Here is a 15816-nt window from a genome sequence, read left to right as displayed (position 1 = left end):
GTGGAAGCTAAGTACCGAAATAAGTTACAAAGATATTAGAAAATGTAGCGCACTATATAAATATATTGTAAAATTAAGTAGGCAGACTGCAGGTACAACTTGAAATGTATAGACACGACAGCCCAATAGGCTCGGAAAACTTCTACCACTCTATTAGAAGTTGACAGGCAAGACCCACAAGCTCAAATATGTGAATACATCTGGGTGAATGCAATTAGCTTAGTATATGCACACCCACACACACGTGTGTATACTTATTCATGTGTGTGTGTGTGTGTGTGTGTGTGTGTGTGTGTGTGTGTGTACTCACCTATTTATACTCGCCTATTTGTGCTTGCGCTTGCTATTGAGCTCTGGCTCTTTGGTCCCGCCTCTCAACCGTCATTTAACAGGTGTACAGGTTTCTGAGCCTATTGGGCTCTATCATATCTACACTTGAAACTGTGAGGGAAACTGTGTGTGTGTGTGTGCACTAGAGTGAGAGAGGAAGCTATCCGAGATGGCGTTGCAGAAGCAGCCGCCTTAGTCTCGCTGTCTAGCTTACTCAGCTGCTACAAAAACATATATGACTCACATATCCTCTTTTTGCGACCAGCAATTTTGAGGCAACGAGACTGTCCATCCACGCCCTCCCCAGCCCCTCCACACGCCCCCCACCCCTCACGCCCCACTAAATCCCGCCCACCTCTCTGTACCCCCCATACTAAAACAGCTTCTCCCCCCCCCCTCATCACCCCCTCCACCTTTTCAACACCCACCCACCCACTCTAACCGCCCATCACCACCTGCTCTACACCCTCACATAAACACAACTAAACATGCAAATTCCTTAAAAAATAGTTCACATCAAACTTTTTTATCCCCCCCCCACGAACTCAGTCAAATGTCAAACAATCCAAGTACCAGAATTTGTGAGCAATCTCCCAATAAATATATATATATATATATGACGCGCCACTGTAGACCCCATTTATATTATTTATCTGTACTGAAAATGAATTAAAGATTCTATAAATTAATCTTGGAAGCTTAATTGATGCCCAGCCAGTCTTGGGGGTGTGGGTATCCTTGGATACAACTTAATGACTCAATTATTCACTCTCAGCTTGAAATCTTTCTCCCGTCTGCTGTACTCTGTATATACAAATATATATACAAACCATAAAACTTTTTGTCAGGAGGGATTGTAATTATAGCTGCGATATATTGAATGACTTTTGCTGTTGCCTTTCAGTCAAAAATAATATTTATTTTAGGTTTAGTAATAGAATATGTATCATAAGTACTTGTTTAAATCTTCATAATCATATATATACCCCTCTTTAATTGTAACTTTAGGATGATGTATGATTTAGAATTGGTACTGTAATATGAAACATGTGTAGTTCTGAGGGTGAAACTGGGAATTAAGAATCATTCCTGATATTTTTTCCAGGATGTGGTAGAAGGGTGTGATCGTGACGTCATAGTTTGGTCGTGCAAGGGAGGAATAATGACGTCATCACTGCTTGATTTTTCTCAGAACGTGATTGTGAAAGGAGAGACATTAATAGACCATCATATTTTTAGATTTGACTGAGCTTATGACACTATTAATAAATCCACTGGATAAAACAGTGATAAAGAGCAAACGTCGGTATAAATAATAATAACAACTCATTATATATATACAATGATATAGCTAGAATTGAAAGAATAATAATATAATATTGCAGTTTTGTTTTAGATTTTAATTGTGCTTACTTATATACCACATATTTTAGCTAAATAGGTGTCTGAAAGGATGTTGCCCCCACATTCTGACCTCAAAAATAGCAAACTTGCATCCCTCTTCCCCCTCCCCAAGGAAGGTGTTGTGTTGTTCCGTGTCAGTTCCTCCATGGTCAATGTTTGTGTTGTGATAGTGGGAACATGGCGCGGGTGACAATGCTGAGCTGTGCCTGTTGTTTGAGAGCTGTGTGGACGCCAGATGAGGTGAGCCACACATCACACGCACACACACACACTCATTAACCGCACACCTCCATCAGTTAGGTGTTACAATAGCTGTTTATTGTGGGAAGGGAAAGGGGTTGGGTCGTTTAGAAGATGCTGCGGCTGGGAAAGTTGGGTGGGATGGGAGGGTAGAATTATTTTTGACGTGTCTAGGCCTGTAGGGGCTAAATCACGTCTTTAAATAGTCTTGACGGTCAATACCTTTACGTGATTGAGGTTTAATGGTTTGATTCGGTTGAGTTGCTTTTGTGTTGACAGCTTCGGCAGTGGTGGGCAGGCTATAGGCCTATAAGGAAGTATAAGATTTAGGCCTGTGTGTTTCTTAATGACACTATGGTGTAAGGGCTACTTGGCCATTGAGATGGTCTATGGCTGAGGCTGTCCTGTCAGTGGGGCCGTCTCCTCAGTGAGGCTGTCACCTCAGTGACTTGTCACAAGGAAGTATGAATGCTTCAAATTGGTTGTCATCGTTGGTTTATAGACTATAGGAACCCATTCATTCTCTTTTTGAGGTATAAGAAGCTTTGTAGGATGTATAAATGTTTTGGCAAATTTGTAGAAACTTCAGTCAATCTTAGTCTTCTCTCTGAGGCAAGTGCTAGATTATCCCAAGCACAAGGAATGGCTTGAAAGACTAGTGAGAAAGACGATCTTGATGACGCCAGGATGATATAAACCTGAGGTTTATATCATTGCCACCTTGCTGCATGGCAGGAACACAAGCCTGGTAGTAGAGGAAAATAGTAGTCTTTAAATAATAAGTCTTTAAATAAGTAGTCCCACCGGTCTACTCGAGGTCTACATTCCCACTTTGCATTTGATTCCAAAAGGAACGCTTACTACTTCATAATTTTACCAGGGCATTGGGGGGGGGGGGGAGGGAGGGGAAAGACATTCACATAGATCCTTATTCTGGTTTGTGTCAAGTTGCTATGTTCTCAAATTCATGTTACTAATCATTAAGCAGTAATTCTGTGTGGTGGAACTTCAAAGATGAAACATCACTTGTTTTACTTTGGTGTTACCTTGTAATATTATTAGGTCTAAAAACAAATGTTTTTTAAAGGCTATTTTTGGAAAAAGAAATATTAATCCAAATATTGAATAACTTTGGTATTTTATCATTGAAGTGTCAGATAAGATGCACTGAGCACATTCGTGAAGGCCACTGATAATGAGTTTTTTTTTTTTTATTTATTTATTTTTTTTTTTTTTAAATTTAACATGTCTTCCTCTTTGGCAGCTAAAAATTGTATTGCCGTTTTAACATTTAAATCTGTTTCTGTGATTTTATTGTACTATCAACAATGTTTATAATAAATTATCTTGCAAATTTTTGCAATATTATATGAAGGTGTAAATGCTGCCCTGTAATCAGTTGTTGGTAGTGTATCAAAATCCTATAATGCACCTGGTTTTTTTTTTTTTTTTTTTTTAACCTTGATAGCTTGGCTTTGGACCAGGCTTTCCATGCTGCAGAGAATGAAATAGTCAACAAATATACAGTACTATTTTACCCCTCTAGGTGGGGGGGGGGAAGGAAATTGAGGAAATTAAATTTTGAACTTGTAATGCAATAAAGCCATGCTACAATACATAGAAGAAAGGAAATGAACTGTAGTCATATTGTGTTCATATGAAAGGTCTCGGTAGTACAGATGGGTTCGTTCTCGATGCACAATTGAGAATTCCGGGTTTGAATCCCATGGTGGGTGGGGACAGAAATAGTTAGGCATATTTTATTTCACCTAATGCCACTGTCCACCTAGCTGTGAATAAATACTCAAGATTTAATCAGCTTGTTGTGGGGTTGCATCCTGGCAGGGGTCAGTAATTTGGCCTGGTCTGGGAGGGTGGCGGGGAACTCGATAAAAGCCAAAAATGTGTGAATTTATTCTGGCTTCCTGTCCCCTCGACATAGTGAATTATTTAAATTATATCTATTATCTTGGCCTTCTAGAAAGCATAGATAAATGTCATGCCAATGTAATCATTTATTAGTACTTCTGTGCACTAGACTAGTATATTCATGCATGGATTTTGATAGTAAAGGCACGAAATTTGGCAAAATTTCTGAACTTGAACGTGTCGAGAAAACACTTACGGCCTGAATTAACATATGTATGCAATTGAAAGCATCTAAAAATCCCTAAATTTATGCATTGGTATGCAGTTGACAAAGATGACAATCTTTACAACTGTATAATAGAGTCCTTATTAGTGTTCATTAAAGCAGTTTTTTTTTTTTTTTTTTTTTTTAAATGTTTAATGAAAAGTCATCTAGATATTATTTCCCGATATTCAAGAGTATTTTTAGATGTGGGAAATTTTTCAGATAACTTTGCCTAAATTATCTTTGTGCTCTGAAATATTTTTTTATGGTGTATAATATGTAGAAATACTGTACAGGATTTATCTTGTATTAACAGAAAGAACAAAATATCATAAAAATATAAAGTTTAGATTTCAGGAAGAGGGTCAGATCCAAATTACTTTGGATAATCACAATTCTACTAGAGCTATAAAATAATGAAGTGTTGGTTCCAAATCTGAACATTAAAATGTTGGGATATAGTATGTTTAGATACTGTACCTAAGTAAATGGGTGTGAGCATTTTACTGCCTTGCTTTCTAACAAGGAAATTACCAACAGTTCTGTAGCTCATCTTGATGAGATAACTTCATAAGTTTATTAAAACACGCCTCGATCATTTGAACGCTGGTACCTGTCGGACTACTAGTTGCAGGCAACTAACAGTAAAGCCGATCAGGCAGTGCAGCTACACACTTCAGCAAGGAGGGAATGTCATCCCCAGAACCATTACTTCAGTACAATATGTAAAAATACTTGTACAGTACTAGGTCGCTTGCCAAGGCTTTTGCATTCTTTGTCAAAGTTTGTTTGATTTATATTGTTAGTATATTTATTTCCAGCTTATTCCTCTTTACTGTATTTATATTCTATTCTGACTTTTCAGATAGATCAACACACAAGGTCACAACAAATTGACAAGGAAATACAGAAGGACAGACAGAAATTTAGACGACAGGTGAGTTACAGAGTTTATTGCTCACCGAGATTAATCTACACGAGTGTCTTGTGCTTAGACAGTCCCAGACTTTATTGTATTCTGAACATGCAATTGTTTTTTTTCTTTAGTTGATTACATATGGACATACGAGTATATGAACTTAGGCCATTAATATGCTTGATGTAGTTTTGCAGTCAATTTTAAGATTTAGGCACTGTAAATGCATACTTTATTTCCATATATTTTTGTAGCTCGAATCAAACTGTTAATTACAACCTGGATAATCGGCGTGTCATAGAATATTTCATGCTCTGCCCTGTACCAGTAATATAAATATTTCAAAGGTTGTAAGGAGTTGAAAGTTGTATCTCCTGGCCACATTGCCTTAGATCCCTGATGCTATGACAAGTGGAAGTCAATAATAATAATAATAATTAATAATAATAATGCTTTCATGTTTAGAATCTGTAGAGGTAACATTAATAAACAGCTTACCTGAGTTTAGGTATAGATGCTATAGACTAATTATTAGTTTATTCTGTACTGTATATTAGGCCTATGCTTTAACAAGGCCCTTAACATTTCATGCATTTTATGTAATGGTCACTAATTCACAGTACTGGACTGAACTTCAAAATATATATAATATAATATAGTACAAATTATATAACGAGGAATTACAGTAATTCATTGATACATAGCTGTTCATTGGTAGTGGAGAAGTTTGGTTAACTCTGCTGTATAGCCAGGACAAACATCTAGCATGATGGAGACATGTTCTAGGTCACTTGCTTGTTAACATAATGATGTTTCTAGAGAAATTTAACACCTATTTGTGATGTGTAATTCTTCTTGTAAGGTTAAACTGCTATTGTTGGGGGCGGGGGAGTCTGGCAAGTCGACTTTCCTGAAGCAGATGCGCATCATCCATGGGTATCGGTTTGCTCATGATGAGATTGACGAGTATAGAGAAACTATATACAAAAATGTAGTCATGGGTATGAAGGTAAGTAGCACTGCCCACATATCCATATACTGTACTTATAACACAAACTATGCTCTTTACTTATCTGACAGTCATCCCTAATTGCACTGTAATCATAAATGTATTATATGATTGATTAACAGCAAGCACTGATAGAGCATGCTAAGGTATGCACACTTACATTGCCTCCATTAAATCCATGCATATGTTAACCATATTGTGGATGCAATGATAACCTATCAGTTCTTGAATTTTCTTGTGTAGATCAAATTTGACTTCTCTCCAGGTCCTATTGGATGCAAGAGAGAAACTTCGGATACCCTGGGGAGATGAATCTCGAGATGTATATGGTCACCATGTCATGAAATTTTCTGGTTCCATGTCACTAGATCGACATGTGTTTTTAGATTATGTACCAAGTGTGAAGGAGCTATGGAAGGACTCTGGCATTGGACAAGCTTATAACAGACGAGCAGAATATCAGTTGGTGAGTATGAAATACACTTGAAAAACACTTAATTTTGTTTAATAATGCTGTATGGTGATTTAAGCTATTTGCATTTGAAACTGCAAGGAAGGCATACATAGTACAACTGAATACTTTTGAGTATTAATGCTGTGAAATCGGGAAATCAAAATTAATATGCCTTGGTTCTGTACAGCACTCCTAAATTTGTGGTTTATTTGAAGTAAAGTGTTAACTTGTATGGGAATATGTTCAGTGGATTTTTTGCATTCTTGTATATAAGAATTTGAATATTTTTTTTATTAGATTGCTTAATATAATTGAAGAACAGCTTTTAGAGATGGAATACTGTATTTTAATATGTCCCTCACGTGGCAACAAATTTGGGAATGTTGACAGACATAATACTTAGAATATTAAATGCACATATAATTTCAGCCCTGTACATAAAATATAAAACCCTAATTAGATTGTGATTAGGTTAAGTACATGGGCTTGCATAAAGTTATTTGAGAATCGGTAAAGTTTGGGTTAAGGTTTTCTTCATGTCATTCACCATTTTTGAACGTTATTAATATGCACAATAGTCTTGTTGCAGTTATTGTATGTGAAATGTCTAGTACTCTACACATGTGCATGTGTCATCAGTTCAGAATACTTGTACATGGTTTAAGTAGAATAAGAGTATTCCTTGTTGTGTAAACAGTCTTCATTAAAATGAAGTCCATTAAATAATTGTTAAATAGCTTGCCTTGAGCATTTAAGCTTGGTAAGATCAGCTTAATAAGAGGTATGGGATGTACAACCCCCCTCCCCCTTCGTTATTACCTGACTATATTAGACTGTATTTTATCAGTGCCTTCTGTCCCTTTAGTCATGTCCACACCCATACCATAATATCAGGTGAAATGTTAGGGCATATAAAAGGTGTGAAAATGTAAGCGAGGGGCATCAGTATTTTGTAAACCGACTTGGCTGTGAGAAATCCTTGCTTTACTTTTTTGCTCTTTCATTGCTGGCTTAAATTCTGATTATGTGCTTATGACTTGCAGTTTAGCTGTAATTGCTATAACATAGGGGAACTCTTGCGCTAATGGATATCTTACTGGAAGAAATGTCTAGTAATATTCAGAAAACATTCAAATATAAAATGACTAACTTCATATATTTTTCTCTTTCCAGACTGACAGCGTTGCTTATTTCTTTGATTCTTTAGACAGAATAGGAGTTTTGGTAAGAGGTGCATTCTTTTGCATAAAGCTCTTCAGAATGTAGTGTATATTAGTATATGTGAGAGGCTTCCGTCGGTCACTCCTTTAGGCAGAAGTTGTACCCTCTCTGTGCACCATATTCTAAGTAGGTTCTATTGACCAGTGCCCCACAGTGATGTGTAACTTTTCAAATGAGTTTGTCACCTTGCTGGAAAAAGGAGACGGGAAAGTGAACGTTAAATCCTAAAATACAATTTTCAATGTCGCCAAAAGTAGAAACAAAAACTCAATTGAAATTGAATTGAAATAAGTTTATTGAGGTATAAATACACACAAAGGGATGAGGTGGCTCCAGCTATTCTTGCTCTGTTCAGTATGTGTTCATTTATATTTATATAGTCACACATCAGTCATATAAAGAAACATTCTGGTTGATAAACGTGTACATTTGTTTTTTTACACATGCAGTATGATACTAGATGTGCACACAAATACTTTGACTAGGTACAGAGACATAAGTTGCATAAGTGCATAAGCAGTCTCCGTGGTGTAGTGGTAAGACACTCGCCTGGCGTTCCGCAAGCGCTATGTCATGGGTTCGTATCCTGGCCGGGGAGGATTTACTGGGCGCAATTCCTTAACTGTAGCCTCTGTTTAACGCAACAGTAAAATGTGTACTTGGATGAAAAAACGATTCTTCGCGGCATCGGGGATCGTATTCCAGGGACCATAGGATTAAGGACTTGCCCGGAACGCTACGCGTACTAGTGGCTGTACAAGAATGTAACAACTCTTGTATATATCTCAAAAAAAAAAAAAAGTACATAGACATACTTGTCTGAATAGACACAATTCAACAAAAGGTTACAATCTTGATGCAAAATTCTTGTCCATCTCCAGAATATTGTCAATCTTTCCACTGTGACACATCCAGGCTATTTGTTCAAGAACAGTTCTTATCTCAGTACTTCTATTGTACAGTTTCTGTATATTGTACATTAATCAGTGGGCAGTCAAGAATACAATGGGTGAGGGAGAGACCTTAACATAACATAGAGTTTACACTTCATTTTATTATCATTTAACATCTGTTCCATATTCCCAGTAATATGTATACCCATGCCTGAGCAGTGTGTGTTTAGGAAATTAACGGCTCCTGCATGAGCCGTTAATTTCCTTGTCTTTTCTGTGTTTGTTTAGCTTTTTTTAGGTGAGGTTGTTGGCTCACCATCATAGGTGATCTTGGGCTGCTGAAGGGACGTTTTCTGCCCTTTAGGTCTTTGTTGGCTGTAATCCTTGTCTCTGGTAAGTGTTTCTTTCGGAGATGTCGTGTTGGGACCCATGGAGTCCCGACGTACTCTAGCTGTGGCTCCTCGGATATTAGTTAGCAGAGATTTTGCTAACATTCCTTGCGTGTTATTTGTTTCTGCTCTTAAGTGTCATAATGAGTGGAGTTTGGAGGTGGAGTAAACTTTATCTTCCCAGTCTTCCTTCTGAGCTAGGTGGCAAGATTTGAAAAATTTTATGACATCATGGGGCACAGGTTGACAGAGCCAGACAGGAAGTTGGTGTTATAGGTTGACTAGAGTCCTGGTTCAGGGAGTGACCCAAGGTGCCACTCGGAAAGAAACGTTTCATAAATTCTATAGATTGCACAGAATGCAGATGCATTCATATACAGTACTGTATTCATTATACGGCATACACACTGAACAGTAAGTATTGCTTATCGTAATTACAGCATACAGTAAAGATTACATATAATTTACAGAAGAAAAATCCTTTTGCAGAGGATGTAACTGATAGCAGTTCAGGCCTGTTTCTCTATATTATGCCAACTACATTTTTAAGGTTAAGAAGGCCAGAGACGATTATCATTAGAGTACCGAGGTTTTGGCCTGAATGACTCGAATTTGTTTTCCATACATGAAGCTTTGCCTTGGATTCTATTAAATTTTAAGCCATGATAGTCTAAATATGTAAGTAGTTTAGCTGACAATTTATGCTTCATTCTTCTTTGAATGGCAGTTATTAGTTTTCTTATGCTCAGATAATTCATATTTATTAACATGCCTTGGTTTTAATATAAATATTTGCCATATTTCTTTGATTCACTTCTCTTCCTCCATTTAAACAGACTTTTCATGCTTATGAGTCTTCCCTTGTTGCTGCTAAATGTTGCCAGAATTAACTGAGGTTTCTTTTAAGACTAACTGCTGAACAAGTTCTCCCTTCCTCCCTTCAGTTTCTTGCTTTTAACACCTCGGATACTCTGTCTTCTTCGTCTTCGTCTTCTCCTGTACATGCCTGCCTTCTCGTACCCTCTTCTTTCACCTCGCCATCCCTCTTGACTTATTTTTGACATGCTCGTTCCTTTCTCAACTTGATAGAGGTCCAGGAGAGACCAAAATGTTGTAATTTAATTAAAGTTGACTGCTATTGTCTTTATCAGTCTATCTTTAATGCTGTTACTGTAGCCCATTGGCCTCTCGCTGATTCCTTACGAGGTCTTTGACTTTGAAGTTGTTCATCTTTGTCTGCTGCATCCCCCAGCAAACTATTGCATTCATTTTTTTAGCCAACCTTAAGTTGCCCATGGTAGTCTTTTTTTTTTTTTTTTTTTTTTTTTTTTCTAATATTCAACTGTGTTCTGTGTGTCAAGTACTTGCACCTGCCTTGCTGATCAAATATTGTTCTGTTACAGGAGTATGTACCCACAGAAAAAGACATTCTTCACTGCCGTAAAGCCACTAAAGCAATCACAGAGTTCACCATTCCTATTCAAAATGTCCCATTTCTCTTTGTGGATGTAGGTGGTCAAAGGACACAAAGACAGAAATGGTTTCAGTGCTTTGAGAGTGTCACATCAATTATTTTTCTTGCTTCATCATCAGAATTTGATCAAAGACTCTTGGAAGACAGGTACAGTAGCTTGTATTTTTTATTTTTTATTCACTATTAGTAGAGTATAGAGCACTTGTATATGCTTTCAGGCTTTAAATTCTTTTAGTTTAGCATAAATGTAAGTAATATAAATTTTCTAGAATAAATTTTCCATAAATATAAAACCTTAAATTATTTGGTATTCTTAATTGTTTCACAATTTTGTCTGTTGCTAATTAGAAAGTAAATAGGTTCTTCAAAAGGGCTTCTATCAGGGTATATACTGTGGACCCTAGAGTGAACAGAGCTGCCATGCATCTGTCTTGTACAGATAAAATAATGACACAATGAAACAAAGATAAACATATAGTATGAAGCGATGACTCGGACTTGTGCAAGAGAATAAAACGATAGAGTAAGAAAGTTATATTACCAGACCCACAAATCTTGCCAAACTGCCTTAGCAGCTTCTGAAAACCAGTGGATTTTTTTACCTTCCCCAGATGAGCATCCAATATAAATTGCAGTCTGGTGGCAACACCACCCCAAATGTCACCTCAAGTGACCTATATCCACTTGTGCCGATAGTTACATGGTGAGCCACACTTAAGGTAGGGAGTACAAGTCATACAACAGAAAAGCATATAGTGGAACAGTGTATAATACAGAATATGTACATAGTGTTGGTATATGAACCCCAGAGATGACGATAGACTGCTATGAATGTGCGCTTCTTGACGTGTGAAAACCACACGACTGCATATTCTAATTTTGGTCTCGCAAATGTCGTGAACAGTTTCTTTATTATTTCTCCAGGTGCTCTTATATATTAACACTTTAGAAATTTGTTAGTGTATTATAGGTTCCTCTTACAATACATTTGATGTGATCCTCTGACATTTTACTGCATACAAGGAGTCACAATAACATGGCTGAAGATATAATGACCAAGCTACACTTCAGAAAGTGAAGAAACGACGACATTTTGGTCCATTATCAAGTCGTGTGGCTTGACATTTTACTAACCAGAACCACACCTAGATCCTAATCCCTCTATAATTTAGAGGGTCTTATGTTTCTATTTGTATAGATTGGAATCATTTACCCCTTTTGATCCTTACGGTAACAATTGCACGGAATGAGATTTCTCGGAAATAAGGCTTTGAGCCCCTATGAAAGCATATTTCTGTGCAGAATTATTTAGTTTCTGCCAATCTCTCCTGTCATCCCCCCTCTTCGAAGTGTACATATAATGGACAGTATTTGCATCATTGAGGGTATTTATCAGTCTGGGTCTGAGAACTTTTGGACAAGCATGGTGCTTTCATCTGGTGGCAGCTAGTCTGAGTAGGCATTTGATAAAAAGTCAGAGAACTCTCTGTTGGCTGTTATTTGTTGTGCCATTGGAGAATTCGGGAGGCCTTGAGACTCCGGGTTAGATTCAGTTTTTCTTCAGTCCATCTGTAGTACTTTTAATGACTGCAAAGTCAGTTGAAACATTAGTGGCACTAGCGCCAGATTGCTATCTTGTTTGACTGTACATGCTCCAGGTCATAGGTTGGTGTATCGCTTGCCATTGGAAGTAACCAAATGATTCTGCTTGGAAAGGGAATTGCCGAGACCCCCCCTACACTAACTATTTTCACCATGATACAATCCACAATAACAGTCCAATTTCTAGGTACCAATTTACTGCTAGGTGAACAGAGACATCAGGTCAATTGAAATGTGCCCAACTGTGTCTGTCCAACTCATTGTAGTATGTATAGTGATTTTGGAACCTCTCATAATAAATTAAATTGTCCTTTCCAGGAAAATGAAATAATTCATCTGGTAGTGTAAATGCTGAATTAATGATACTGTATAAATATATATGTATGGTTATACAGTGTATTTTTTTCAGGATCACAAATAGGTTAGAAGAGTCGCTCAACATATTTGGGACCATTGTCAATAACAGAAACTTTCGTGATGTCTCCATAATTCTTTTTCTGAACAAGACTGACCTGCTCATCCAGAAAATTAGATCTAGACAAAGTAACATTTCCCATTATTTCACAGATTTTGTGGTAAGTAAGTTTTTGTCATTCAAGTACATGTACTGTATTACTCATCTCATATAGGGTCACATTTTCAGTTGAGTATCTTATAACCTAATAGTACCATGAATCAATAGGCACTAGTGTAGTTTTTAGTTGTAATAATAACCCTTCTTTAACCTAAAATATAACTGGTTAAAAGAAGATTTCTATATACAGTATTAGTGATATAAGTATTAATTGCACTTTTTATTAGCATATGTATATATGCAGTATATATAATGTGAAGAAACGACGACATTTTAGTCCTTCCGAAACATTGCCTCCGGAGATTGGCAGAAGGCCTGGAAGTATACTTATGTAACTGACGACTAATCTTTTACATGAGGAAGATATGGGACGTAGTTGAGATATTAGTCCTAATGGGAGAAGAATCGGGCTAACTTACCAGAGGAGCAGTGAGAATCACATTGCCCACAAATCTTGGCAGCTCCTGTAGAATGGAAAGAAGTATCTCATTTTGAGTAGAGGAAGATGCTACCAAAGATTCCAGGTAAGATGCATAGTGTCCAACACAAGGGCATCAAAACCGGGAAATGGGGCTACACGCAGTGTGGCTCCATTCCATAAGATCATTGGATCATTGGAAACCAGTGCCAAAATTGGCATTATGACTCCATAAGATCATGGGAAACCACGGAAGGTTTATTGGCCATGTGAGGCAGCTCCCATGTATACACAATTGATTCTTGTAAATGTCGTCTAATCTACCCTTGAAACTGGCCAGTGAAACTTAGGTTGCAACCAAATGGGATAGTTTATAAAATAATTGGAGAGAATTACACTGCATAGTGAATGGCAGGATGCAGAGAGTGGGGGAGAGCATGGAAAATGTTCATCGGGCAAAGCAAGTGTTCCTGATGTTAGTGTCAGAAATATTTTTGTCTTAAACCTTGTTTTCTTGAGGGAGTTATCTTTTAAAGGTCTCGCCAGGCATTTAGATTGCCTTAAAAGCTTGAAGTAGTACTGAAAACACATTTAAAGTCTCATTTGATTAATCAGCATGATGTTCAGTGAATGAAAATTAATTCTAAAGATATTTTCTGCTACTCATTGTTTGTAACGTTTGAATTCATATGACTGATATAGGGGACAATAACATTTGTGATCTACCCTAGTTTTCAAGGTACATGAAGTACAGGCACTTGACATGTGGATTATATAGTGCTTAAATCCTCAAACATTTACTGCACTGTGTAGTCTCTTTTATATGTTATAGCATAAAGATAAGAGTATAAATAGTGCTACTCACGAAACTTTCCACACAGGGTAATCCTCATGATGAGAGATTTGTTCAACAATTCATCTTGCACAAGTTTGTGGAACAGCGGAGAGCAGACAACAATCGTCGTCCAATCTTCCACCACTTTACAACTGCAGTTGACACAGAAAACATAAAGGTGGTATTTAATTCTGTTAAAGACACAATACTTCAGAGGAATTTAGAAACACTTATGTTACAGTGAAGTAATAGGTATTTTGTAGATGAACTACACCTTTTGAAAATACCCCTGTGGTAAATTTTTTAACAGAATGTACACACGCACACACGGTGAACAGTTGGGAATCTGTGCCATTGAAATTTGACAGTTTTGTGTAAATTCACATTTCAGGTCACATTTTTAATAGTCTATTTGTATAACTGAAAATGTGTGCTGCAGATTTAGCATTCACCAGTCAGTCTTATCCTGTTAGCAAGAGTTGATTATAAGAGAGATTACATGACTAGTATGGAGAAAGGTCTTGACTGAGGCACTACTTCTGTTTTGTGGCTGGAATACTGTGGTGCTGCTGCTGGGAACATTTAGTACTGTACCTCTATCTGTTTTAAGCTGTTAACAATCCAATGTTTTCCTGTATGTGTTTAGTCATTTATAGTATATATTTTTTTCCCCCAGTTTTTCAAAAAAGCAAACCCGAATTTGACTTTGAGGTAATTTTAATTTCATGTTTGAGTGTAGGAGCTTCATAATTCCATGCACAATAATATAGTGATTTTACAAGAATTTAGCACTTTAATAAGACAAATGAGCTATGGCTTTTAAAATCATGCACTTTTAGTTGATATGTAAAATACCAGTACATAAATTGTGTTGGACAACGTAATATTAATGTGTTGGCAAATGTCACAAATCTTACCATGCCTGTCAGATATATTATTAAAAGTGATTTTATATTGTAAGACAACATCATTTCTTCATGAGTATGCTGCTCAAAGCATTGGTAGAATGATGTACAGTACTTTTACTCATAAAATATCACCTAGGGGCACATTTTATGTAAGTTTTTTGTTTGTTACCGAAATAATATTGTATGACTCGTTTCTGGATGTATTATGGTTATTTTTAACGATGTTCCATTAACATTCCTAAGATTGTCTGTTTTTGATGTTAAGGACATGTCTTAAGGTGTCCAGTAAGGCTCTAATTGCTATCCATCAGTATCAGTTGACAAGATTAATTACTTGTGCTGCAATTATTGGATTTATGGCTCGACACAAACTGTTTACTTGTAAGGTTTTTAAATAATTTGTTTGGAAAAAACAAATCTAAATAGTTTGACTGTATGGTTTTGTTTATAATGAATAAGGTCCATCAGATAATGGTCTTGTTAGTGGAATGAGCCAAGTTTCTTTAAAACATCTTGACAAATGCTTAACTGATTGTTGTGAAGAAATACTCATCTAGACAGCTGCATTGTTATTTTAGTTTTTTGTATTCAATTATTATTCCTCCATTTTGTTTGCAAATTCTATACTAAAGAAATAATTTGTTAGCATTTTTTTGAATTTATGGAAAAAAACAAGATATGAATATTTGTTTTTAAAATACCAATCAAAATAAAATAACAACAGTATATATTATTTCATAAAATACAGTACTATTGTCGAGGACAGTAAGCCAGTTACATAACCTGTGTACCGAGACTGGATACCAAATGGGAGATATAGTCCTTCGCGAAACAGAGAAAGATCTAAGCATTTATATCAAACAAAACCTGTCTCTTGAAGCCCACATCAAAAGAATAACATCAGCAGCATATTCAAGGCTGGCTAACATCAGAACTGCCTTCAGAAACCTGTGTAAGAAATCCTTCAGAACCTTGTATACCGCCTATGTAACTCCAATCCTGGAATATGCGGTCC

At 36.7% G+C, this 15816-nt stretch overlaps 1 protein-coding gene across 1 annotated transcript; it reads left to right on the top strand.

The window, feature by feature from the left end:
• The first annotated feature begins 1817 nt into the window (after positions 1-1817).
• cta (Guanine nucleotide-binding protein subunit alpha cta) lies at positions 1818-15484 on the top strand. Its single transcript, XM_045762894.2, has 8 exons — positions 1818-1974; positions 4974-5045; positions 5887-6033; positions 6299-6499; positions 7661-7711; positions 10394-10611; positions 12476-12641; positions 13940-15484. The coding sequence occupies exons 1-8, from the start codon at positions 1912-1914 to the stop codon at positions 14135-14137; spliced, it is 1116 nt and encodes a 371-aa protein (XP_045618850.1). The 5' UTR covers positions 1818-1911; the 3' UTR covers positions 14138-15484.
• Positions 15485-15816: the final 332 nt, after the last annotated feature.

The sequence above is a fragment of the Procambarus clarkii genome, chromosome 56, assembly GCF_040958095.1.
Source record: "Procambarus clarkii isolate CNS0578487 chromosome 56, FALCON_Pclarkii_2.0, whole genome shotgun sequence".
Lineage (NCBI taxonomy): Eukaryota > Metazoa > Arthropoda > Malacostraca > Decapoda > Cambaridae > Procambarus > Procambarus clarkii.
This window is presented reverse-complemented; position numbering and strand designations above follow the sequence as displayed.

Bases quoted from the DNA above. Each gene is read 5' to 3' on its own strand.
- cta (XM_045762894.2), top strand. From the start codon at position 1,912: ATGGCGCGGGTGACAATGCTGAGCTGTGCCTGTTGTTTGAGAGCTGTG. The intron at 7,712-10,393 runs GTAAGAGGTGCA...GTTCTGTTACAG, and splicing joins TAGACAGAATAGGAGTTTTG to GAGTATGTACCCACAGAAAA. The intron at 10,612-12,475 runs GTACAGTAGCTT...TATTTTTTTCAG, and splicing joins CAAAGACTCTTGGAAGACAG to GATCACAAATAGGTTAGAAG.